The following is a 25,256-nucleotide window of genomic DNA, read 5'->3' as shown; positions in this document are numbered from 1 at the left end:
AAAATTCCTACGTGGTGAATCTTTGTTAGTTTAAACCAAGGGTGGGGAACCTTTTTTGGGTCAGGAGCTGCTGACCCACTGAAAAATCAGTGAGGGGCTGCACACAAGTGGCTGTGTCTAGACTGGCAAGTTTTTCTTTTGTAGAAAAACTTTCCAGCTGTCTACACTGGCCGCTTGAATTTCCGCAAGATGATCTCATGTAAGAAATCAGTGCTTCTTGTGGAAATACTATGCTGCTTCTGTTCGGGCAAAAGTCCTTTGGCGCAAAAGCTTTTGCAAAAGGGCCAGTGCAGACAGCTCAGATTTGTTTTGCGCAAAAAAGCCCCAATTGCGAAAATGGCAATCGGGTCTTTTTTGTGCAAAAGCGCGTCTAGATTGGCATGGATGCTTTTCTGCAAAAAGTGCTTTTGCAGAAAAGCGTTCATGCTAATCTAGACGCTCTTTTCCGCAAATGCTTTTAACGGAAAACTTTTCCATTAAAAGCATTTGCGGAAAATCATGCCAGTCTAGACGTAGCCAAGTGAGAAGTAAAAAAACCCCACACCCTCACTGATTGTGGCCGCTGCCTGAGAATGAGAAAGATGCTCCCCACATTCCCATCACATATCAGAGCCTGCAGAGGGAGGGGGTTGCTCAAACTAACAGATGTTGTGTGCTCTGGTGCCACAAAGCTTGGGGGTGTGTGGATGGGTGTTGGAGCACCATTGCAGGCTCCCTAATGCTGGGGAACCTCTGGGGCCTTAGGTTCCCAATCCCTGGTTTAAAGCATCAGCATGAAAGGAAATTTCAAAGGCGCACACACACACAAAATGCAAAATCTCAGCGATTGGATCCACCCTAGGTATTTCTCCCGACCTAGGGCATTGCCAAAGGGGCGCTCACTAACCACTGAACTGCACCTTGACTCCTCTCCTTACTTGCCCCGCCTCTGGCTACGGTGGCACTCAGGCAGCACTCAGCTGCAACCAAGCCCGGCCTCGCCTTCCGGCTGCCCTGCCAGCCCGCTGCACACGCTCCCCCCGGCCCGGGCCAGGCTGCACCGCACGCCAGCTGGCAGCCCGGCCCGCTCTGCTTGTCCCGGGGCACGCACGAGGGGCCAGCCCGGGAGCGCGCGCCTCTCGGCCCCGGGGCACAGGCCTGGCTGGAAGCAGGAAGGGGAGTTCGCGCCCCTAGGGAGGCGCTTGCAGAGGGAAGGGGGAGGGGGGAGGAGACTTTGGCCCGGGGCAGCGGGGCGCCCAGTCAGCCCACCCCCTACCACGGGGGGAACTGGCCGGCTCTGCCCTGCGCCGGCCTCGGACACTTGCTGAGCCGGCGCGCTGCCCTCAGGGAGCACAAAAGTGCAGCGAGAGCAGCCGCGTTAACCAGTAACAGAGTCGGGGGGTTATAAGTGCTTCGCCCGCCCGGCTCAGGCTGCAGCCAGCCAGCGCCCCCAGCAGAGCGGCCGGCCAGTTCCTGGGGCTTCCCCCGCAGCAGGTACCGGGGGGCCGGGAGGGGCTGAGGCCGAGCCCCGGGCGCTCTCACGCAGGGCGGGTTCGAGAGCGAGAGGCAGGGAGCTTGGCCAAGGCGGAGTGTGCGGGGCGCGCCTTTGCTCCCGCGGCACTTCTGCGATTTGCAGGGCTGCTGCGTGGCGGGACTCGGGTTACAAAGCGAGCCGTGCCCCAGTCAGCCGTGCAGAGCTCGTTAGTTGTGCGCGTGGGGGAGCCGCCTGAGTTGCAGAGCTTTGCTCTCGGCGGTAGGAAGTGAAACGTTCCCTCTCGGAAACAAGCGAGCAGCTTGGCCTCTTCCTTTGCCAGCTTTGCTTTTGTCCGCTTTGCCTTAGCAGGTTTTGAGACCTCGTGACATGGCAGACTTCTCTGACGCGAACGTGCCACAGGTTCTCCTGCTGTGGCTGAGGCATCATTGAAAAAACAAAACAAAAAACGTCTAGGCCATTTACATAGCTAGGTGGATAGACTGAGCCAGGGAGTCTCACCATCTCTGGTATTGGAACAAAAGCCAGAACTATGTAGCACTTTAAAGACTAACAAGATGGTTTATTAGGTGATGAGCTTTCATGGGCCAGACCCACTTCCTCAGATCAATATGTGGAAGAAAATCGGCACAACCGTATATACCAAAGGGATACAATCAAAAAAAATGAACGCATGTGAAATTGACAAATCAAATTTGTATCACTTTGGTATATATGGTTGTGCCAATTTTCTTCTACATATTGATCTGAGGAAGTGGGTCTGGCCCACGAAAGCTCATCACCTAATAAACCATCTTGTTAGTCTTTAAAGTGCTACATAGTTCTGGCTTTTGTTTCAGCTACACCAGACTAACAGGGTGTATCTCTATCACTAATCTCTGGTATTGGCTTAAATGCCAGAAATACAGCTTTCGCTCTGGAATCTTGGTTGCTTTTTTTCTAATTCATGAAAGATACAACCCACGTCTCCATGGCTACTTTAAACAAGTTAGCTGCTAAAGTTTATATAGTCTCAGAGGGGTAGCCCTGTTAGTCTGTAACTTAAAAAACAAGTAGAACTGTGGCACTTAGAGCCTAACAAAAATATATAGAATAATGAGCTTTAGTTGGGTAAAACCCACTTCATCAGATGAGTTTATGTAGGCACCACGTATATTACCTATAAGCAGGGCTCGACAAATAATGCAATCTACTCGCCTGTGGCGAGTAGATTGTAACCCGGAAGAGCCGGGTTTGGGCGATCTGCAAATGGCTGGCAAATGGTTCGCCGCGGTTCAGTGAGCCCTGCCTATAAGGATGGGTTTTGCCATGAGTGGGAGAAGAGTTACATAAGAACAGCCACACTGGATTAGACCAGAGGTCAAACTAGACCAGTATCCTGTGGTCAGCAATGGGTGTCTTAAAGAGAATGAACATAAGAGGCACTGATGAAGTTACCCATTCCCAGCTTCTGGCAAACAGAGGTTAGGGATATTATCTGGGCCCAACTGGCTAATAGCCATTGATGAGTTGTTGTGAACTGTGTGCAGTTAGATGAATGAAAGAGAAATTCATGTCCATAAATAAATTCTGATATTACTGTATTGCACAGATGCTTTGTATGTATGTGAAAGTCTGATACTGCAGGCACTTGCATGTGAGCTTATTACTAGTTTACCAGTAAAAGAGCAAACATTTCATTGTATGTAGGTGACTAATGGGATTTTTAGAGGACTAAAATTCATCTTGAACCTCAAACTTCTTGGGTCCTGACTATGCTATCAGTTGTACACTTAAAAAAGAAAAGAAAATTCTATGGGGGAAAAAAGTAAAATCAAAACACATTACAGAGTGACTGGAAGGCTTAAATGGTCCCAAATGAAAACCTTTCAGTTGTGTAGGAAGAACCTAATAATATATAGTCTTTACCTGAGACAGTTATTTAGTTCTTAATCATGCTTCTCAATCAGTTCTAGGGATGTAAAATCCCATTTAATTGGTTAAACACAGTGCTATTGTGTTTAACCGATTCAAGGTGGTGCATGGCGGGTGCTGCTCCAAGGGGGCTGGAACCCACTGGGTTCAGGCTAAAGTGACCCCCACTACAGGCAGGGGCTGTTCCAGCCCAGCTGTTCCTGTCCTCTGTGTGGGAGCTGCCGCTTCTGCGCGTGCGCGCACACACACACACACACACACACACACACCCTCCCCCCTCCCTGCAGAGGCTGTTGCTGTGCAGACCTGGTGGGGCTGGAGCAGCCCTCTCTTCAGGGCTGAGTCACGGGCAGGGGGCTGCCCCCGTGTACTAGTTAATGCATCCCTAATCTATTCTTAAGTATTCAATGGCAAGTCTGTATTGGGGATGTGAACATGTGCCTGAGTACATGGTTAACCCCTGAGCCTGGGCTGGTTAACCCTCTTAGGTTACATGCATCCCTTCTCTCCCCCCCCATGCTACTTCCCTCAGTAACGCAGAGATGGGGGGCAGGTGGAAGCGGGTGTTTTTGGGAAGCTAGCATGTATGCCCCTGATACAGAGGCAGCAGTGCGGAGATGGGGGAGGATAGGAACCCCTGCCCCCGGGTGTGTTGTGTAATGACTGAACATTTCAGTGGTTACACATTTACACAAATAAACACATTTAACATCTTTAGTTTGTACCCCTATGTTCATTCACCCCTTTTACAAGACTGTTACATTTTGTTCAAAGCATATGCATTGTAAGGTATTGTTTTAAAAACTCATGATTTGCTGATCAATATTATTCTGATGAAAATGTGTGTGACAACATTGGATGTAAAGATTGAAAATATCCTAGAGTGGAATCTTCTGACATGTTCTGGAGGGCAGTCACGGATAAGTTTCTCATGGACAAAAGACTAGCTAATACCTCATGAAATCAAACAACAATCACCTGATTAAGTGGCCATTCTTTGGAAGGACTGGGGTATGGTAAACATCTACATTTTGACAAAGAAGCAGATTAAGGTTTCTGGCCACATAGACTTCTTGTCTCCTGAGGATTAGCTGGAGGTAATTCTTATGCAAGAGAAAGGGTTATAAAAGGAAAGGGCAGACTCCCCAAGTAACTTCTCTCCCTTGCTTTCTATCCACATTATCAACCCAGCGAAGAGCAACAGTATCATTGGATTGGGGGAGAGATCCCTGACTGAAAGGTGACATTAAGATTGCTGGTACAGTAGGGAGGGGGACCTTTCTTTTGCATTCATCTAGCTGAGAGATCCCCAAACCGTGGGATGAGCCCCTTTAGGAGGCATAGAGAAATAATTATGTGGGACATAGCTACCTGGCTTGGACCAGCCCCCACAGTTGGGCAGGGAGGAAGCGACACCTAGCCTTGCTCCAAACCCATAGTCCTTTTACCTCTGTTTGTGGCTTCCTCCCCCTCTAGCCATAGCCCTGCTCCCAGCTCTGGAAGGTGAATCATGAACAGGAATAAGGGGGTGTGATCCTGAAAAGTTTGGGGGCTAATTCTGACTTAATGTGCCTCAATACTTGTGTCTTAAAATCTGTCTGTAGTTAATATATTTTGTTGTTTTATTTATGTGTGTGTGTTTGGATTGAAATGTTCGGGAAACTCCATTTGGGATAAGATTTATGCATTTTATTTTCTATTAATAAAGGACAGACTATATATGAACTCGTGTTATGCAGGAGAGTGCTCTGCAGTACAAGACATACATTTCAGGGGAGGGTTCTGGGGCTGGGAGTTTGCTGTCATTGCCCTGAAGTGTAATTCATGAGTGGCTGGTTATAGCCTACCATTTAGCTGGGTGTGATTTAAATGCTGGAGGCTTTGTGGGAGCAAACAAGGAGTGACTGGTGTAGGAGTGTAAAAAGCATCCCACGTTGGGGAATTGAGGGGACACAGCTATCCAACAGTACAGATTGTACCTTAGGAAAAGTCAGTGTTACATACTTTTTACTAATTAATTTGCTTTTTCAGCATCTGTTCATATTTTTCTGAAGGTAACTCTCTTCTGTATGACTTCAAGTACCTACAATCAGGATGAAGTTGGTCTTTTCTGCCTCCTGATTTTCAGATGGTGATCAGGAGTCACTGTCCAGTCATTTGTCTTTTACATATTAATGTTATGTGTTGTTGATTTTTAATTATTTTTCTGTCAGGAAATGTCGTCCATTAAGATTGAGTGTGTTGTCAAAGAGAACTGTAAAATTGGAGAATCTCCAGTCTGGGAAGAAAAGGAAAGCTCCCTCCTATATGTGGATATAAGTGGTAAAAAGGTTTGCCGATGGAATTCAATCACCAAGCAAGTGCAGAGTATATCTGTAGGTAAGAACCTGCTTTTAAAAGATGACATGGATTGCCACAATGTAAATGTTGTAATGTTGTGGTTTTTTTCTTTGGATTGATAGAATACACTTTTCCATATAGCTCAGACTCATGCATAAAGAAATTAAAAGTGTATAAATACAGAATAACTTCATTTCATTTAGTGCTAGGGGAAGAAAGAACATTCATTACAACTTATGCCCACACTCCCTTGGAGTAGGTTTTGCAGTGTGTCTTGAAAACAAGTAAACTCATGACTGGACCCAGGAGGGGAGTCCCCAGCTAATTCCAGGCTCCACATGGCGCTACCACTTTGAAACACCTTGTGCAGTCCAGAGCTCAAACCCACAACTCTAGGGTACCCAGACCAATGCCCTATCCCTTAAGCCTCCAGATGTGCTATGTGGAGCCCAGGGTTTGGCCCCGGGCTCCACCCAGCACTTCCACTTTGAAGCATCCCCCCCCCACACCTGCTGCCTCTTCCTGATAGAGGTAGCAAGAGGGAGGGGGGAGCCACTAGTCTACTAGCATGTCGACTATCTGATAAGTATTTGCTTATCAGATAGTCAACTAGTCGTTCACAGCCCTAGTATACACTTATTGGCCAAGTTGGGTATTTTTTCCATTTACTTTCCTAGCAGAGAATGATTAGAGAATGTGTGCATGCTTTATTGCCAGATCTCAGCTCATATGTATGCTAGCCCAGTCGTATGCTTGAGTTCCATGTATTGTATTTATACTGTGAAGTAATTAAATTGGTGCAAAATGTTATTGTGTTTCTCGGACATCCTATAAAAAGACCGTTTTTGATTATTAGTTTCTAGATAGTAGATTTTTATGGAAACACGATCTTTCTACTCAATTTCCTTTTCTGTTAATTCCCTGTTAATCATCTGTAATCATACCTAATGGTCCAGTTGAGTGTAAAATAAGCAGCGATCATTTGCTGAATCACTGGTGTATTTAAATCTCTGGAAAGCTCTGTCACCTACAATTTTTTTAATAATATGACAAAACTCCATTAATATTTTCTGTGTTCTAGAGAGAGTGAAGCTTAGATTTCCATGCACAGCAGTTATCTTATATTTGGTTTTTGCATCTTGGGCAACAATGTAATGATGAATTGTGCAGGAGTTGTTGATGCCTTTGATCCCATTGAACACAGTGGGACTCCTCGCACACTTAGAGTTGAGTACACACACAAGTCTTTGTGCCCACAGTACAGTATTTTTCATCTGATTTTTCTTTTCTTTTCTGGTACATCTTAAGTGAAAACAAGTCTTCACTCTAGTCTCCTAACCCAAGACTGGAAAACAGAATTCACTTACACTTCTTCCATTCCTCCACATTGTCTAGCATGAAATTGAGCTATACAGTCCCTTCAGAGACTATATCGGTAGTGTGTTCAAATAATCAAATACATAAGTAACTTTCACTGTTTCTGTACAATATTAATAGACACAAGACAATCTAGAAAGTCAATGATAAATTTATTTAGAAAATGGCTGTACAATTCTTGAAAAGTCCCATTAATTAAAAAAAAATAGACCAGCTTCCTTACTCTGTCCATAGCTGGCATCTGAAATTGAGGAGAAATATGCAGAATATTTTCCTGTCTTCCCCATAGCATGAGTCAGATACAAGTCAAAACACAGTTTGGTCCCATCAATGCTGCAACACTATTACAGTGTTGTAATTGGGTCATTTATAACAGTTTGATAGGATTTTGGAGTTAAGATTTCAAAGTTATTTTTCTTTATTTTCATATTGGCTCAATATTAATAGTATTTTGAGTTCAGGATTCAGTTGCCAGGGCTTCAGTTTTTCTTGTGTACGCTTCTGAACAAAAGTCTCTAACATTTAGTATTCATGCATATAAAGTAAAGGAAAGAAGTCACAACATTTAAAACACAAGTCTTCATTTTAACATCAGGCCCATACGTGGCGGGAGGGGGCAGTGCTGCGAATGATCCTGCCCCCCATGACCTCCATAGGGCTGATTCCGTCCGGGCTGGTGAAGGCTGCAGTGTCTCCAGCCAGACTCAAATGGCAGCCACTCCTTCTGCCAGCTGCTTGCCGCGGAGGCCGATCAGAGCTGACCAAGAATACGACCCGCTGCCAATGTCTGGCTGACACTGAAGGGAAGGGTCCCGGCCCTCTGGGAGCTGTAGTCCCTCCCCCATCCCTCTGTGCCACCTGACACCGGAAGGGAAGTGGGAGTGTGGGGCCGAGAAAGGACTACAACTCCCAGCATGTCATACAGCTCTCCTGTGGCGCCTATGACAAGCCAGCCCAGTGGGTGGGTTGGATGCAGAGTATGGACCAGGCCTGAGCAAAATACCCTTGGCCCACAGATGCAGCAGGGAACCTCTTTGCCTGCCACCCCCTTAGCACAGTGCTGAGAAACTGTTGCTGGGCTTTGTTTGAACAGCTGTGAGCCTTGAGTTGCCTCTGTCCCCAGCACAATCCCATTTGCTGCCGGTTTCAGCCAGTGGGAGTTGCCTGTTGTTAACAGACAGTTTGCAAACCCCCCTTCCCCTCAGGGTCCTGGCTGTTCAAAAACCACATGCCCCTGCAGCCAGTGCAGGGGCAGGAAATCTGTTTGAGAAGGTAGACTAGGTGTCAAGCACGTAAGTCTCCTGGCCAGAGTCTGCCTCTGGCATCCCAACCCCCCCTCCCAATCCCTTGCTCCAGTCACAAACCAAACTCTCTGCCCCCCTCTGGTACTCCAATCCCCTGCTCTCGGTCACAGTCCCGACCCCTGATTTATTTTGGTTTAAGTTTAGTAAAGTCAATTAGGAACAGGTGTAAGCTAAATCGAAATAAGCCACTCTTAAAATAAGTATATTCCCAAAGGGAGTTGTACAGACAAACAACTGATTTAATCAAATGAATGCAAATTAATGTATGAACAAACCTTTAGTAACACTGCCCAGGCCCACACAGGTTGCAGAAGGCAGGAAAGTGTGTCCTGACATGCACAGCAACAATCTAAAATTAAACATAACAGAGTGCTTGTTAAAAGCAATTATTCCAATAAGTGACATTCTGCTGGATAGCTGTACTTCCTGGATAAGTGAAGTGGAACACTACCGCAGAGAAGAAGGAAAGTAGCCTTGAGAAAATACAGGGCTATCCATAGAGGGTGAAGACTTCATGTTCCACCTAAGTGATGTAAGGATTAATGTACCTATGGTATCTGTCTTTGCAGTCCTGCCTGTGGGAAGCTGTGATACAGATGTGTACCTGTGGTACAGCAGAAAGTCAAGACGTTACCATATAATCAAATTCCATAGACAGAATTTAAACCTAAAAGGGACCAATGAACGACCTAATCGGAACTCTTACATAACATAGGCCGTTACATTTCACACACTTACCATTGAATTGAACCAATAATTTGTGTGTAACTAAACCAAAGCTAGCATTTTGTTAAGCATATCCTTGAGAAAGGTATCCAAACTTGATTGAAAACATCAAGGCTGTGTCTAGACTGGCCAGTTTTTTGGGGAAATCAGCCGCTTTTCCGGAAAAACTTGCCAGCTGTCTACACTGGCCGCTTGAATTTCCGCAAAAGTACTGACTTCCTACTGTAAGAAATCAGTGTTTTTTGCGGAAATACTATGCTGCTCCCGTTCGGGCTAAAGTCTCTTTTGCGCAAAAGGGCCAGTGTAGACAGCTGAGATTTGTTTTCCGCAAAAAAGCCCCGATTGTGAAAATGGCGATCGGGGCTTTTTTGCGCAAAAGCACGTCTAGATTGGCCATGGACACTTTTCCGCAAAAAGTGCTTTTGCGGAAAAGTGTCCATGCCAATATAGACGCTCTTTTCCACAAATGCTTCTAATGGAAAACTTTTCCGTTAAAAGCATTTCCGTAAAATCATGCCAGTCTAGACGTAGCCCAAGAGTTGGACTATCAATACTTTCTTTAACTACTTGGTTCTAGTGATTTCTCTGGTGGTGTAGTGATGATTACTGATGTAAATTTTAGAATTTCTAAGGACTTCAGACATTTCACAGCATTATATTTATCCAAATCCCTGCCCAGACCCCACACCCCTCCTTCACCCCAGTCCTTTACTACAAACTCCCATCTGCACCAGCCTCCATCCTAGACCCTACACCTCCATTAATATGGAAGAGTATGGCCCTTGACCACTTTCCAAATTCTTGGAGTGGTCCCCCATCAAAAATTATTGCCCATCTATGGTATGGATTAACTCTGTACACAGCAAAAGTGGGAGGCCTCTGAGAACTTCATTCCAAGTCCAGGTCTCAGAGGGAAGTGGGGGGCTGCTGCTATCCTTCGTTTCCTCCTAACCACAGCAATAGCATGTCTTGTCTGCAAGGCAGACAGGCTGTACCCCAGGATGGCTGGGGACACTGCTGGCTGTAGCAGGAAAGGCCCAAGGGTGTAACTTCACCTCCAGCTGGGATGAGTGCCCCACTCCTTGCCCGTTGCTGCCTGGATATTTAGGAGTTGCTGCAAGGGGGCCATTGCTGCTCTAGCAGGTGCTGTTGCCCAAAGGGTGTGAGCACACTCCGCTATCATTCTCCAAGTACATGTGCTCCAGCCAGTTGGGGAAAGGCAGGAGCAGCATGCTGTCTGAACCTCCCTCCCGCATGTTCCGACTGGCCGGAGAAAGGCTGGGGCTGATTGGCTGGAGCACGCTTACTTGGGGAGAGGTGCGGTCACACCTCTGCAGTCCATATTTACAAAAAAAGCACACACCCCGAAAAATTCCTGCCTCTAGGGCTGAACCATATCTCTTTATAGAACCTTTTAAATGGTGCAGGGGTGAAAATTATTTGAAAGTTTCTCAAACTACATTATATGTTCTTGGGTGGCTGGTGAGGAACAATGGAGAATCAGTTGAAGTGATAACTTTCACCTCTCAAGTTTTATTAAAAGGCCAATGCTGTTTTTCACTAGACAGAACCTATGCATACAGAGAAGGAGAAAGAATAGCAAAGGATAGAAAAATGCAGCTTCAGTCTCAAACACTGGGGCTACGTCTACACTGGCCCCTTTTCCGGAAGGGGCATGTAAATTTCATGAGTCGTCGTAGGGAAATCCGCGGGGGATTTAAATATCCCCCGCGGCATTTAAATAAAAATGTCCGCCGCTTTTTTCCGGCTTTTAAAAAAGCCGGAAAAGAGCGTCTAGACTGGCCCCGATCCTCCGGAAAAAGCGCCCTTTTCCGGAGGCTCTTATTCCTACTTCAAAGTAGGAATAAGAGCCTCCGGAAAAGGGCGCTTTTTCCGGAGGATCGGGGCCAGTCTAGACGCTCTTTTCCGGCTTTTTTAAAAGCCGGAAAAAAGCGGCGGACATTTTTATTTAAATGCCGCGGGGGATATTTAAATCCCCCGCGGATTTCCCTACGACGACTCATGAAATTTACATGCCCCTTCCGGAAAAGGGGCCAGTGTAGACGTAGCCTGGCAGTTTGTCAGGACTAATGGGCTTAATTAAGTTTCTTAGGGATGAAAAACCCGTAGTTTCTGGAAGACCATAGATGAACATTAGAACAGCCATACTGGGTCAGACCAATGGTCCATCCAGCCCAGTATCCTGTCTGCCAACCATGGCCAATACCAGATGCCCCAGAGGGAGAGAACACAACAGATAATCCTCATGTGATCCCTCCTCTATCACCCACGTCCAGAGAAAGAGGCTAGGGACACCATTCCTACCCATCCTGGCTAATGGCCAAAGATGAACCTAGCCTCCATGAATCTTATCTAGCTCTTTTTTGAACCCTGTTAAAGTCCTAGCCTTCAACACCCCCTCTGGCAAGGAGTTCCATGCTTCCCTGCAGCCTCACTCGGCCCCTCTGCCTGCTCCTCTACAGCCTCACCCAGCCCCTCTACTGCGTGAAGAAAAACTTCCTTTTGTTTGTTTTAAACCTTCTGCCTGTTAATTTCATTTGGTGATTCCTAGTTCTTATATTGTGGAAATAAGTAAATAACTTTTCCTTATTCATTTTTTCCACACCAGTCATGATTTTATAGACCTCTATCATATCCCCCCCTTAGTCTCCTCTTTTCCAAGTTGAAAAGTCCAAGTCTTTTTAATCTGTCTTCATATGGGATCCATTCCAAACCTGTAATCATTTTCGTTGCCCCTTTCTAAACCTTTTCCAATGTCAGTATATCTTTTTGAGATGAGGTGACTACATCTGTACACAGTATTCAAGATGTGGATGTACCATGGTTTTACATGGAGGCATTAAGATATTTTCTGTCTTATTCTTTATCCCTTTTTTAATGACTCCTAACATTCTATTTGCTTTTTTGACTGTCACTGCACACTGAGTGGATGTTTTCATAGAACTATCCACAATGACTCCAAGATCTCTCTCGAGTAGTTGTAGCTAGATGAGTCCCCATCATATTGTACGTATAGTTGGGATTATTTTTTCTAATGTGCATTGCTTTACATTTATCAGCATTACATTTCATTTGCCACTTTGTTGCTCAGTCGCTTAGTTTGGTGAGATCTTTTTGAAGCTCTTCACAGTCTGCTTTGGTCTTAACTATCTTGAGCAATTTGGTATCATCTGCAAATTTTGCCACTGCACTATTTACCCCTTTCTCTAGATCATTTATAAATAAGATGAAGAGGATTGGTCCTATGACAGACCCTCTGGGGACCCCACTTGTTACCTCTCTCCATTCGGAAAACTTACCATTTATTCCTACCCTTTGTTTCCTGTCTTTTAACCAGTTATTGGTCTATGAAAGGACCTTTGCTCTTATCCATGATAACTTACTTTACTTCAGAGTCTTTGGTGAGAGATCTTGTCAAAGACTTTCTGGAAATCTAAGTATACTGTATCCACTGGAGCCCCCTTGTCCACATTTGTTGACCCCTTCAAAGAATTCTAGTAGATTAGTAAGGCATGATTTCCCTTTACAGAAACCATGCTGACTTTCCCCCAACAAATTATGATGATGTAGGTGTCTGACAATTTTATTCTTTATTATAGTTTCAACTAATTTGCCCGGTCCTGGTGTTAGACTTACAAGTCTGTAATTGCCAGGATCACCTCTAGAGCCATTTTTAAATGTTGGCGCCATGTTAGCTATCTTCCAGTCATTAGGTACAGCAGCTGATTTAAAGGATAGGTTACAAGCCACAGTTAGCAGTTCCACAATTTCTCATTTGAGTTCTTTCAGAACTTTTGGCTAAATGCCATCTCAACCTGGTGACTTGGTACTGTTAAGCTTATCTGTTTGTTCCAAAATCTCATCTAATGACACTTCAGTCTGGGACAATTCCTCAGATTTTTCAACTAAAAAGAATGGCTCAGATTTGGGAATCTCCCCAATATCCTTTGCCATGAAGACTGAAGCAAAGAATTCATTTAGCTTCTCCTGCAATGACTTTATCATCTTTGAGTGCTACTTTAGCATCTCAATTGTCCCAGGGTTCCACTGGTTGTTTAGCCGGCTTCCTGCTTCTGATATAGCATATGGTACACTAACTGTGCAATAAACTGTATATATTTTCAGAGGCAAAGGCTACAATCTCTTTGTTTTGTGGCTTGCATCATAGAAGGGCTTCTCTACTTAAAACACTAGAGTAGCACCAATGCAGTGCTTCAGTGTAGACACTACTTACTTTCACAGGAGGGGTTGTTATGCCAGTGTAAGTAATCCACCAATGGCTATGATTGCCAGTTTTGATTGGATGTATTCCTGGAGATTTTATTGCATGACATAATCTTTAATTAAATATACATCTGTAATTCCTGCAGACTGCAGGTGACTTTTGGAGGGCTGGCAACTCTACATCCTCTCCAAAAGGCTCATAGAAGAATTCTTCCATTGACTTAGCACTGTCTGCATGGGGACTTAGGTTGGTATTAGGGATGTAAGAGGTTAATCGGTCAACTGATGAGGTGATGCTTAAGGGTTTCCATTAATGGTTAAAAAAACCCTGCCTCGGGTCCTGTGCCTGGGATTCTTCCTTGCTGCTGACCTGGTGCCCTGAGTTCTGCTGTTGCCATGCGTGTGGTGCTGCTGCCGCCTGCCATTCCAGCGTCCCTGTGCACTTGGCATCCTAGCTGCTGTCCTGTGATGGGGTTCTGCTGTCACTTGGTGTCCCAGGGTCCCTCTGAACTGCTGGCCCTGTGACTGGGGCTTATCTGACCTCGTGGTCTGACACAGCTGCTGAGATCCACTGAAGCTGCGGGGGCTGTGCCTAGGACTCTGTTGCTACCCTGCATCCCTGTTTCTCAACTTTGAATGAGCTAGTCATTGAGTTGAACTAGCTGAATAAATTTGAAATTAAGAAAATATTTTCTTGCACTGTAGAAGCGGCTACAGCTGTTAAAAGCTGCTATAGCACTTCAGTGAACTCTGGTCTGCTGGTGCTCAGTCAACCACTTTCACTAGTTCAGGGGTTTGACTTCCTTTAAAACTTCAGCAGAGAACATGTACTTCTTGAATATTATTTTAAAAAAAGTAAATTTAAATGATTTAAGTAGATTATAATTTAAGACTTAACACAGTTTGCTATAATTTTAAATAGGTGTATTTTAAAAAGGAAACTGTTTAATTGAAATAAAAATATAATTAAAAATCATTTTTGTAAATATACCTGATCAACTCTTCATTCTACATACAAGCAGCCTGTTTGTTCTGTGTTTGTACAGTGCCTAGCACAATGAGGTTTCTAGGATCTAGCGCAGCATTCCTCAGAGTAGGCCACCTGCCTGCTTTGGGAAAGCTGCTAGCAGGCCGCTTTGCTTTGTTTATGTAAAGGCTCCATAGTCATGGAGCCTCACACTTCCCATTGGCTCCAGTTCACCGTTTCCAGCTAAGCGGAGTAGCGAGGCTCTGTGGCTAAAGAGCCTTTAAACAAAATGGAACAGCCCGCTCCTGGCTTTCCCAAAGTGGGACACGGCCCACTGTGGGAAACACTGATCTAGTTCATTTATAAACAAATCATAACAGTATTCTCATCAGTATTGCAGTAGGCCCTGCTAGTTTACCATTACCATAGATTACTAGCACCACAAAATCTTTAATGCATTAATCTTCACAGTGGTCTGGTGAGATAAGTACTGTTATCTTCATTGTACTGCACTGTAGAGAACTGAGCCACAGAGAGCTGAGATAACTTCGCTTGGGGTGACACTAGAAGTCTGTACCATGGCAGGGAGTTGAACCCAGGTCATTCAGGACTGAGGCTAGTGCCCTAACTCTTAGATTATCCTTCCTTGCTAGGTATTTGTATATGTGTGCAGGACAATATGGTGCTTCCCCAAGTAGCTTGCAATCTTACAAATTAATTCAGTATATAATGTAATTAATTTTCTGTGTGCGATGTTAGGCCATAGTTCTTACTAATGGAATTCCATAAGTGTACACAAGCATGTACAATATATGCTTCTTATATGTCATGTTATAAATGCTAGTTGGCTTGTGAATGATGGCACCCAGGAAGGAACCAATTAATTAATTGTCCATTATTATTCATGCTTTTCCTTGAGCAGTACTTGGCAAATACATTACAAATAGCATAATGTCTAGATGTGAATGAAATATTTGTCAACCTTGTTTGAATATGATGAGCTGCTTTTATCTACAGTTAGAGCATTTTACTTCTCTCTTCACCCCCATTCTTATGTTGTCTCTAGATGCTCCTGTTAGCAGTGTGGCCCTTCGGAAATCTGGGGATTATGTTGTTACTCTGGGAACCAGGTTTGCTTCTTTAAAATGGAAAGACCAGTCAGTAACCACCATTGTTCAGATTGACAAGGATAAACCAAACAACAGATTCAATGATGGGAAAGTGGATCCTGCAGGGAGGTTTTTTGCAGGTATGCTGCGCAAAGTTCCAGTGCTGATTTTAGTGACAATTTGTAAAGAGCTCTCGTAAATGCACAAAGTGTCTGTCAAGATGTGGAAGTCTTTTTACTTTCAGACCACGCCAAATCTAATTCTAAACGGCAATATTGATTTCATCCACTTCTTAAAATGTATCGCTCCAGAGCATTATTCTGTTACAAAAAAAAAAAAAAAAAAAAAAGAAAAAGAAAAAAGAAAGAAGTAAGGGAAGTTCTTATTTAGAACTTGCCTAGTATAGAAATCTTTTTCTTATGTCTGACGTTGGTCGCATGATTTGTTTGGAATGCACTTAAATACCAATGCAAATATGTTTTCAGTGGAAAACTTGGTCATGCCAAATTGTTTCCTATACACTGCTTATAGATGATATTTGTAAAAATAATGTAAGCATATGGCAAAATGTTTTCAAAACAGGGAGTATGTCTAATATACATTTGAAATTTCAAGGTTTAACATCAGTTTTTTTCTTACTGAACCCCCCAAAATGATAATAAGACTTTTGTAGCCCTGATTCTAAAGAGTGCATTTTTTTGATGTCTCAGATCTATAAAATGTAATTTTTTGGGGCGGGGAGGGGGAAAGGAAGGCATTCAATTGTGACTATCTTAAATGCTTGAAAACACTGGATAATTAACAACACTAACAGGATTGCCTTCAACTCCTTTGCAGTTGCAATTTTAAAAAAATCTTCAGTTTTATTTACCATCCTCTGTTAAATGCATATAATCAAATTTACCTTCCCCCTTTTGGTTTTAACGAAATCTTCCGTGAATGTTTAAGGAGAAAACCTAGTCAATGCCTGTGGAGAAGTTGATGTCAAAGAGGCAGTCATCATGACTCTTAAAGGAGTGCATTTTGGTTTCTGTGGAGCTGTGCTTTCTAATTAATCACCCTCTCTTGTAGGTACCATGGCTGAAGAGATACGACCTGCTGTGCTGGAGAGACATCAGGGTTCTCTGTATACGCTCTTCCCTGATCATTCTGTAGTGAGGCACTTTGATCAGGTGGACCTCTCTAATGGCTTGGATTGGTCACTGGATCACAAGACATTCTTTTACATTGACAGCCTGTCCTATTCTGTGGATGCCTTTGATTATGACCTGCAAACAGGAAAAATTTGTACGAATTCTATTCTTGCATTAAAATGTTTTAAAGATATTTTCTTTTTTTCCTTTCAACTGTTAAGCAAAAAATCAGTTGTGACCCAGGCCCAACTTACATCTCTGGTTCTAGAATATTATTTTTGGAGTTAGTTTAAATGTGGTTTGGCATCTATGCTGGACTATTTAAAACTAGCTAACAAAAACCATGTTGAAGAAACGGCTAATCTAAGTAGGTCCCTAGCTTAGAGTAATTAGGGGGGTTGGGTCGTATTACAGGTTGAACCTTTCTAGTCCAGCACTCCCTGGTCTGGGAAGATCCATGATCCATCATGATTTTAGTTAGCTTGGATGTCCACTTATTGTGGGCGGGACCAAGTTTCCTGTATGCCCCTCCTTACTCCTGTCTGCTTGGGGGCCTTTGCGGTACCCCAGGGCCAGTGGCCGGGATCCCATGCAGCAGCAGAGGGTCCAGAGGTTGGGACACTGGGTCAGCATTGAAGCCTCCAGGCCTTGGTTGACCACCTGTGATTTGACAAACTCTCTGACTTGGCACCAGTCAGGTCCCAAGGGTGTCAGACTAGAGAGGTTCAGTATTAGGACAAATTGTATATGAGGGTTCAGATATTTGACCTATCTTCTTTTTTTGTGTGGAAGCCCCACTCAGACAGAAAACTTACAAATAAACTGACAGCTGTCAAAATGCCAAGTAAACAAACTGAAACAGATTTTCTTTTTCTTTAATATCTTGTAATAACAGTGGATGGCAAAATGTTCACAAAATCATTTAAAAAAATGTGTCCTTTTGAGTTCATGGTTTTCCTTACTTTCTGTTGATTTACATATTTTGAATGTGAGCTTGGTTTTGGAAATATTAGTGGTGTGTTCTAGGAATCTTTTTATTGAGATGGCTCTAGTTTTCAGTTTAATTGGAAAAAGAAATCTATTTTTGAAATGGCTTAGACCACTTATAAAATGTGGTACAGATGTAAAAGAGTCCAATTTGGAATACACAAATTATTAATTCATATAATATATTTAATAATTCCCTCATTTATAGATAGCAGAAAAAGTATGGCTGATACATCAGAAGAGAGCACCAAAAATAATGGTTGAGTTTTGACAGTCAAACTCATGAAACTGAAAGGCTATGAAGCTAAATAATAGCCATCTGCAGAAAAGAAATAGTCTTGCATACCCTTTTGTGTGAAAGAATGCAGGGAGCTGAATTCAGTGCAGCATTAGAAAAACATCCTTCTTAGCTATTTCTAGGATTGCGACTTAGGAAAATGTTAACCAACAGTAACATAATATTTTACGTAATGTACAATACATTTGATTTCCTTTTGCAGCCAATCGCAGGAGTATCTATAAGCTAGAAAAGGAAGAAAGCATCCCTGATGGAATGTGTATTGATACAGAAGGCAAACTCTGGGTAGCCTGTTATGCTGGAGGGAGAGTGATCCGTCTAGATCCTGAGACAGGTAACTCCTCACAGAAGATTAACTAAAATTTTATATTACATAAGCTAAAGGGTAGCTGGATCATGCGTGTTTCTGGAAGCGTGTTTGTACTCATATACTATGGACGAACAGTGTGATGGGGGATCACAGGGGTCACTTTGGGGCTATATCCCAGCGTGCTGGGCATACCATTGAGCCTGCCTATCTGCCCTCTGGGATTCCCCACCACCCTGTCCTGTTGGGCGAGAAGCTCTGGTCTCCCCCAGCCAAGGCCCAAAGTTGGGGTAAGAGCCTTCCAGCAGAGAAACACAGATGCTGAACCAGCTCAGCTCTGGGAGGGCTCAGCTGTAAGGCTGTTGACAGCACGTATGAACACTGAAAGAGGACCAAAACCCCAAATAAATATACCTTACTCTGTATAAAATTTTACACAGAGAAAGCTTATAAATTCACCCTCTTTATCAATGAAAGAGAGATATGCACAGTGCTTGCTTTCCCCTTTCCCCCCTCCAGGGAACAGTTATTTACACTGGGTTTGACAATAAAATAATTTTAAGTACAAAAGTAGGATTTAAGTGATTGCAAGTGAAAACAGACTGGTCAAAGTGAATGCAAATAAACAAAACACGCCAGCTAATCCTAATACACTAAGCAACTTGTTACATGCTAATTTTTACCCTAATAGTTGTTAAAATCATCTCTTTCACAAGCTAAGCAGCCTCCTAGTTTGGGTCCAGTCCTTCCCCCGTTCAGTATTCGATGTTTCTAGCAGGTATCTTGGGTAGTAAGTGGGGGATCTTTGGTGTCTAGCCACTACTACTATTGTTTGGTTCCCCCCTTTATATCTCTATTTCCTAAGGTAGGAATTGTTTGTGTTCAGTTCAAATTTTTCTCCTCTTGAGTGGAAAACTACCAGATCAAACATGGATTCCAGCATCAGGTGGATCTGGCTGTATGTCCTGGCAGAACCAAAATCATTCCAGGTTTACAGGAAAAACAAAACCATTCCCAGATTATTACCTTGATCACTGAGCCATTAAGTTTCCAGTGTATCAGCAATAGTCCTCATTAGCACATTTAGAATTATAAACAGATCCATGCTTCATATTTCTAACTTCACATACAAGAGTGATACACACACAAAAATAGAATATACGCATTCAGCACAATGTAACATTGTTACATGATGCATTTTGCTTAAACCATGTTTGAGTAATGCATATTCATATTCACAAGTTTCAGAGGGCAACCATTCTAGTCTGTTTTAACAAAAACAACAAGGAGTCCAGTGGCATCTTGAGACTAACACATTTTTCACCTGTACAGGGGACTACATTTATAGACCTACAATACAAAAAGGATTTTGGTAACCAATGATAGAATTGTGAGAGTTAAAAATAATGAGAGGTTAATATTTATTAGTACAATGGCAAAATACGCTTACTAATTTTAATGTGTTTGGGTATGTCTACACTGAAAAGTTAGTTCGAACTAACGGACGTTAGTTCGAACTAACTTTCCTAGGCGCTACACTAGCGCTCCGCTAGTTCGAATTTGAATCGAACTAGCGGAGCGCTTAGTTCGAACTAGGTAAACCTCATTTTACGAGGATTAAGCCTAGTTCGAACTAGCTAGTTCGAATTAAGGGGTGTGTAGCCCCTTAATTCGAACTAGTGGGAGGCTAGCCCTCCCCAGGTTTCCCTGGTGGCCACTCTGGCCAACACCAGGGAAACTCTATGCCCCCCTCCCGGCCCCGGACCCCTTAAAGGGGCCCGGCCTGGCTACGGTGCCCGTGCCAGGTGCAAGCCTGCCAGCACCCAGCCAGCAGACCCTGCACCTGGCACGGCACAGAGCCACCCACCCGATGTCCCCCAGCCCACCCCCTCTTCCCGGGACCAGGCTGGCGGCTCCCGGGAGCTTGCCCTGGACCGCAAGAGGCGGGCACCTTCCTGGGCTAGTGCGGACATCGTGGACCTCGTCCACGATCTCCACACTAGGCACAGGAAAGTGGCCGGCTAGGGCAGGAGAGCTGTCAGCCTGGCCACCCAGGAGCAGGTGTGCATGAAAATCAAGGGGGTCCACTGAGACCCCCGACCCTGAGCCCTGAGCTTACAATGGCCGTCCTGGGTCAGACCAAAGGTCCATCTAGCCCAGTAGCCTGTCTGCCGACAGCGGCCAACCCTAGGGATCCTGGAGGGGATGGACCGAAGACAGTGACCAAGCCATTTGTCTCGTGCCATCCCTCTCCAGCCTTCCACAAACTTTGGGCTGGGACACCACTCCTACCCCCTGGCTAAGACTACTCCATGGACCCAACCTCCATGACTTGATCTCACTTCCCTTTCAACTCTGTTCTAGTTGTAGCCTTCACAGCCTCCTGCAGCAAGGAGTTCCGCAGGTTAACTATTTGCTTTGGGAAGAACAACTTTCTCTTACTAGTTTGAAGCCTGCTACCCATTCCTTTCCTTTGGTGTCCTCTAGTCCTTCTTTATGGGAACTAATGAAGAACTTTTCTGAATGCACCCTCTCCACCCAACCCCTGCTTTTAGAGACCTCTATCCTGTCCCCCCTCCGTCTCCTCTTTTCTAAGCTGAACAGTCCCAGTCTCTGTAGCCTCTCTTCATCTGGGACCTGTTCCCAACCCCTGATCATGTTAGTTGCCCTCCCCTCTCCCAGCCTCTCTCTTCCCCTCTCCCACCTCCTTTTCCCAGTCTCCCCCAGTTTTGTTCAATAAAGACAGATTCCATTTTTGAACACAATTGTCCTTTATTTTGTACATCAGGAAGGGGAGCTAGGGAAGGGTAAGTGGAAGGAGGTGAGGGAGGAATGGGGTACGAGCCCCCGATGGGGAGGACTGGGCTAGCTCTGCGGGCTTCTGGGGGTGGAAGCTCTCCTGCAGCCCCCCAATTGCCCTCTCTCCCCAGATGGCAGCCTGCGGCAAGTGCAGCCGGGCTGATGGCCGAGTGGTGTGATGTGCCCAGTGTGGGCACTCCGGGCAATCCAAGCCAGGACTGGTTTTCAAGCGGGGACCCCTGAGAACTGTCTGTCCGGGGTGGGGGTCGGGACCCTTTAAGCACAGCCCTCGGCTAGCCTGAGACAGCATCTCCACGCTCTAAGTCCTCCTCTGATGCCCTGCCGGCACTGCTTCCGGCCATCCTTAAGCCCTGTTCAGAGTCCACTCAATGTGGACTTGCTAGTTTGAATTAGCAAAACGCTAATTCGAACTAGTTTTTAGTTCTAGACGCGTTAGTTCGAATTAGCTTAGTTCGAATTAACTAATTCGAACTAAGTTAGTTCGAACTAGCGCTGTAGTGTAGACGTACCCTTTTAGATCATGCAGAGATTTAGTGACTTCCCAATGGCTGTATTGGGAATAAGTGACAGAATCAAGAATAGACCTTAGAATTCTTCCCAGCCTCCCATTCATCCTGCTGAAATTCATACGTCCGATCCTCCTCTTTGCTACCTTATTTTTTCTGTGTAGCATATGGTTCTACATTGATTACTGGCAGAAAATAAACCAACAAAAGCTTTCTTTTTTCCCTTTCAGGAAAAAGAATTCAGACTGTGAAGCTGCCAGTTGACAATACAACTTCCTGTTGTTTTGGTGGAAAGGATTATTCAGAAATGTATGTGACTTCTGCCTGTCAAGGAATGGATGATGAATTGCTTGCACAGCAGCCACAGGCTGGTGGTATTTTCAAGGTGATTAAAGTATTGCCTTTCATTTAAAAGGCCAGAAAAAAATTTTCATATGCATTTTGATTTGAAGATGGGGGGAGGGGGGGAGAGAGTGTCAGTCTTAACATACCATATATCTCTTAAAACTATTGTTCTTGGGGGTTTTTGACTTTCAGTGATTTGGTCTCTTCTGCTGTATTTAAAAAATTACTAGTCTTGTTGTGTTCACATGGTAAACTAGTGCTAAACTTGAAAAAATACTGACTTAGTTACTGTCTTGTACAATCATCGTTTTCTGTACCAAAACCTTCTATTTCTAAAAAAAAATCCCGTAGAGGTTGGACCTCCCTGCTCCGGCACTCTTGGGACCTGACTAGTCCTGAATGAGGGATTTTGCTGAAGCAAAGGTCAATTCCAGCCCTCCTGCCCAACTCCGCTCCCTGGCCCAGCTGCTGGCCCCCTCACCCCTGCAACCTCCGCATTAGCCACTGCTGCCCTGGCTGGGCTCCCAGCCACCGGTCTGCTCAGGTTGCTGGCCCTGTGGCTGCTGCTGGACCCAGTATGGGCTGCTCTGTGGTTACTACCTCGAGCCTCACTGCCCTGTGGCAGGGTTCCCAACCAGGCCCTCCTACTGCCCAAGTTGCTGCCACCGGGGCTCTCAGGCCCAGGAACATGTTGCCAGACCAGAGAGTCCTGGAGACAATGTGCTAAGTTTACTATTTTTTAAATTGATGACTAGCATAGGAAATTCATGCCCTGTAGCGTGCTCTGCTCACCAAGTGTGGCATTGCACATACTTCCTGCTTCAATCATTGTCACCCCTCCCCCCTTCCAAGTTTTCTGTTTCTCTTAAGGATTCATGTGACTCAGTTGTCAAGCAGGGTCACTCGTGAGTTCAACCCCCTTCTGGGAAAACAGAGGGTATATCTATACAGGCAGTCCCCGGGTTACGTACAAGATAGGGACTGTAGGTTTGTTCTTAAGCTGAATCTGTATGTAAGTCAGAACTGGAGTCCAGATTCAGCCGCTGCTGAAACTGACCGCCAGTTCTGACTTACATACAGATTCAACTTAAGAACCCCAAGCTTCCCCAAGTCAGCTGCTGCTGAAACTGATGAGCGCTGATTCCAGGAAGCCTGGGGCAGAGCAACTCTGCCTCGGGCTTCCTGTAGTCAGCGCTGGTCAGTTTCAGCAGCGGCTGACTTGGGGACGCCTGGGGCAGAGCAGCTGGGGTGCTGCTGGGTTGCTCCAGTAGCACCCCTCGGCGCTACTGGACCAACCCAGCAGCACCCAAGCTGCTCTGCCCCAGGCATCCTGATTCAGCCACTGCTGAAACTGACCAGCAGGGCTGAATCAGGACCTGGGGCAGAGCAGCTGGGGTGCTGCCGGGTTGGTCCAGTAGTGCCCAGAGCGGGTGCTGCAGGACCAATCCGCAGCGCCCCAGCTGCTCTGCTCCAGGGTCCAAAACAAAAGCCTGGTCTGCTGGGGGGGGCACACTAGCCGCGCCCCTCCCCCCCCCAGCAGACCAGGGACACGGGGAGCAGAGCAGCAGCGGCAGCGGGGTGCCGCGCCTCTGAGGCTTTGCTCTGGCAAAGTCTCAGAGGCGCGGGACCCCCCCCCCCCCCCCCCCCGGCTGCGGCTTGAGACCCGGTGCCTGTGGTCTGCTGGGGACCATCCCCAGCAGACCACAGGCACTGGGACTCAAGCGGCAGCAGCGGGCGGGTTCCCGCGCTCTGAGGCTTTGCCAGAGCCTGAGGAAAGCCTCAGAAGCGCGGGAACCCACCCGGTGCCCCTGGTCTGCTGGAGACGGTCTCCAGCAGACCAGGGGCACCGAAGCAGCTTACGAACGGGGCTTTCTCACCCCGGAGCTCGCAGGTAGCAATCCGCTACCTCGACCTCCGGGGCGAGAAAGCCCCGTTCGTAAGTGCGGATCCGACATAAGTCGGATCCGCGTAAGTCGGGGACTGCCTGTACTGCAGAGTTTTTCTGCAAAAACAATATTTACGTCCACACTGCTATTGTGTTCTTTCGACAGAAAGTCGAAAGAACGGAGGGGGTTTTCCAACTGTGGTAAACTTCATTCTATGAGAAAGAAGCCTTTTTCTGAAAAAGGCATGCATGGACATGGAAGAGAGGGTTTGGGTTTTTTTTATATAAGAAGAGGCCTCCAGGAAAAAGCACAGGTGCTCTGGTGGCCACTCCACCCACAGTAATCACAACTGAAATGCGAGAGCTTCCAGTCAGTGTGGACACTACTTTGTGAAAAAGCAGATCGCTTTTTCGTTGCTCTTTTGCTGTGTAGCTGCTCTCTTTCGAAAGAAGTTTTTCCAGAACATCTCTTCCGGAAAAGTTTCTTCCAAAAGAAGCCTGCAGTCTAGATATAGCCAGAGGTCCAGACAAAGTTCTTTTGCCCTGCTCCTCTTCAGCCTGTTGTTTGAGCTTAATTCCCAGCCCTTTCTGGCCACCTTAGAGGGCAGAAACCCTTATTTCTTCTAGAGTAGACCCTATTCAGGGCCTTTCACATGAGTTTCACGAGTCCTTTCACATGAGTCCAGCCACCCTGTGGTTCCATTCCTAAACTGTATTTTCTCAGTCCCAGGTGTTTCAGACTGACTCCTGACCCAGTCAGTCCTGAGGTTGGCAGGCAGGCAGGCAGGCAGGCAGGCAGGGCCGATTGAACAAGGTTGGCTAGCCCCAGGCCTGTTGGTTCTTATAGGGACAGGCCAGCATGTTACACAGACCTTGTGGATTTAAAGCACTGATCCTGCAATTGACTGCATGCAGACACACCCCTGTAGCCATAAACAATCAGTTTTAGGATTAATAACAAGGAGTCTAGTGGTAAGTATGTTTGAAAGAGGCTTGTCAGGAGAATAGACCATGGTTTAGAAATTACAGTTCTTTGGAAACATTAGTGGATTGAAATTAATAGCTGGTGATGGGCTATAATGTAGAAAATTGCAGGATATCAAGTTGGACGTCTTCTAAAACAAATTACTCTGAGGAAAGTTACATGAATCATCACATTTATTTTCTGTCTTCCTCCTTATTTTTAAATAGATAACTGGACTAGGGGTGAAAGGAATCCCACCGTATTCATTTGCAGGTTAAGAATTCACTCTGCAGAACAAAGGAAGTACAAATTGAAAGCAGGAGCAGCTTAAGCAAGAAACATTAAAGTACGTCAGCTGGAATTCTGCACCTTCCACGGAATTTGAATTTGAAACCACAGCTCTGTAGGTAGACTTCTGGTAGAAACAGATAAATAAGACAACTTTTGAAATGCATCAAATTTTTCAAAATTTTGTTTTCTTGGGCTCTTTTGTGACTTCTCCTGTCATTTTTATAACCCTAAAATCACACTCATCTTAATAAACTTGGAATATAATGA

General features: G+C 45.2%; 1 protein-coding gene across 1 annotated transcript; it reads left to right on the top strand.

Annotated features, from left to right (window-relative positions):
- Window positions 1-1,279: 1,279 nt before the first annotated feature.
- Window positions 1,280-25,256, top strand: LOC102453303 (regucalcin). The gene is made up of 7 exons (XM_075916138.1): window positions 1,280-1,473; window positions 5,599-5,764; window positions 15,411-15,593; window positions 16,525-16,740; window positions 18,074-18,205; window positions 21,735-21,889; window positions 24,926-25,256. Exons 2-7 carry the CDS (start codon window positions 5,602-5,604, stop codon window positions 24,974-24,976), a joined length of 900 nt encoding a protein of 299 aa, XP_075772253.1. The 5' UTR covers window positions 1,280-1,473; window positions 5,599-5,601; the 3' UTR covers window positions 24,977-25,256.

Source organism: Pelodiscus sinensis, chromosome 1 (assembly GCF_049634645.1).
Source record: "Pelodiscus sinensis isolate JC-2024 chromosome 1, ASM4963464v1, whole genome shotgun sequence".
Taxonomy (NCBI): Eukaryota; Metazoa; Chordata; order Testudines; family Trionychidae; genus Pelodiscus; species Pelodiscus sinensis.
The sequence above is the reverse complement of the archived record's forward strand: the minus strand, read 5'-3'. Positions and strand labels throughout refer to the sequence as shown.

Bases quoted from the DNA above. Each gene is read 5' to 3' on its own strand.
- LOC102453303 (XM_075916138.1), top strand. From the start codon at position 5,602: ATGTCGTCCATTAAGATTGAGTGTGTTGTCAAAGAGAACTGTAAAATT. The intron at 5,765-15,410 runs GTAAGAACCTGC...TGTTGTCTCTAG, and splicing joins AGTGCAGAGTATATCTGTAG to ATGCTCCTGTTAGCAGTGTG. The intron at 15,594-16,524 runs GTATGCTGCGCA...CCTCTCTTGTAG, and splicing joins TGCAGGGAGGTTTTTTGCAG to GTACCATGGCTGAAGAGATA.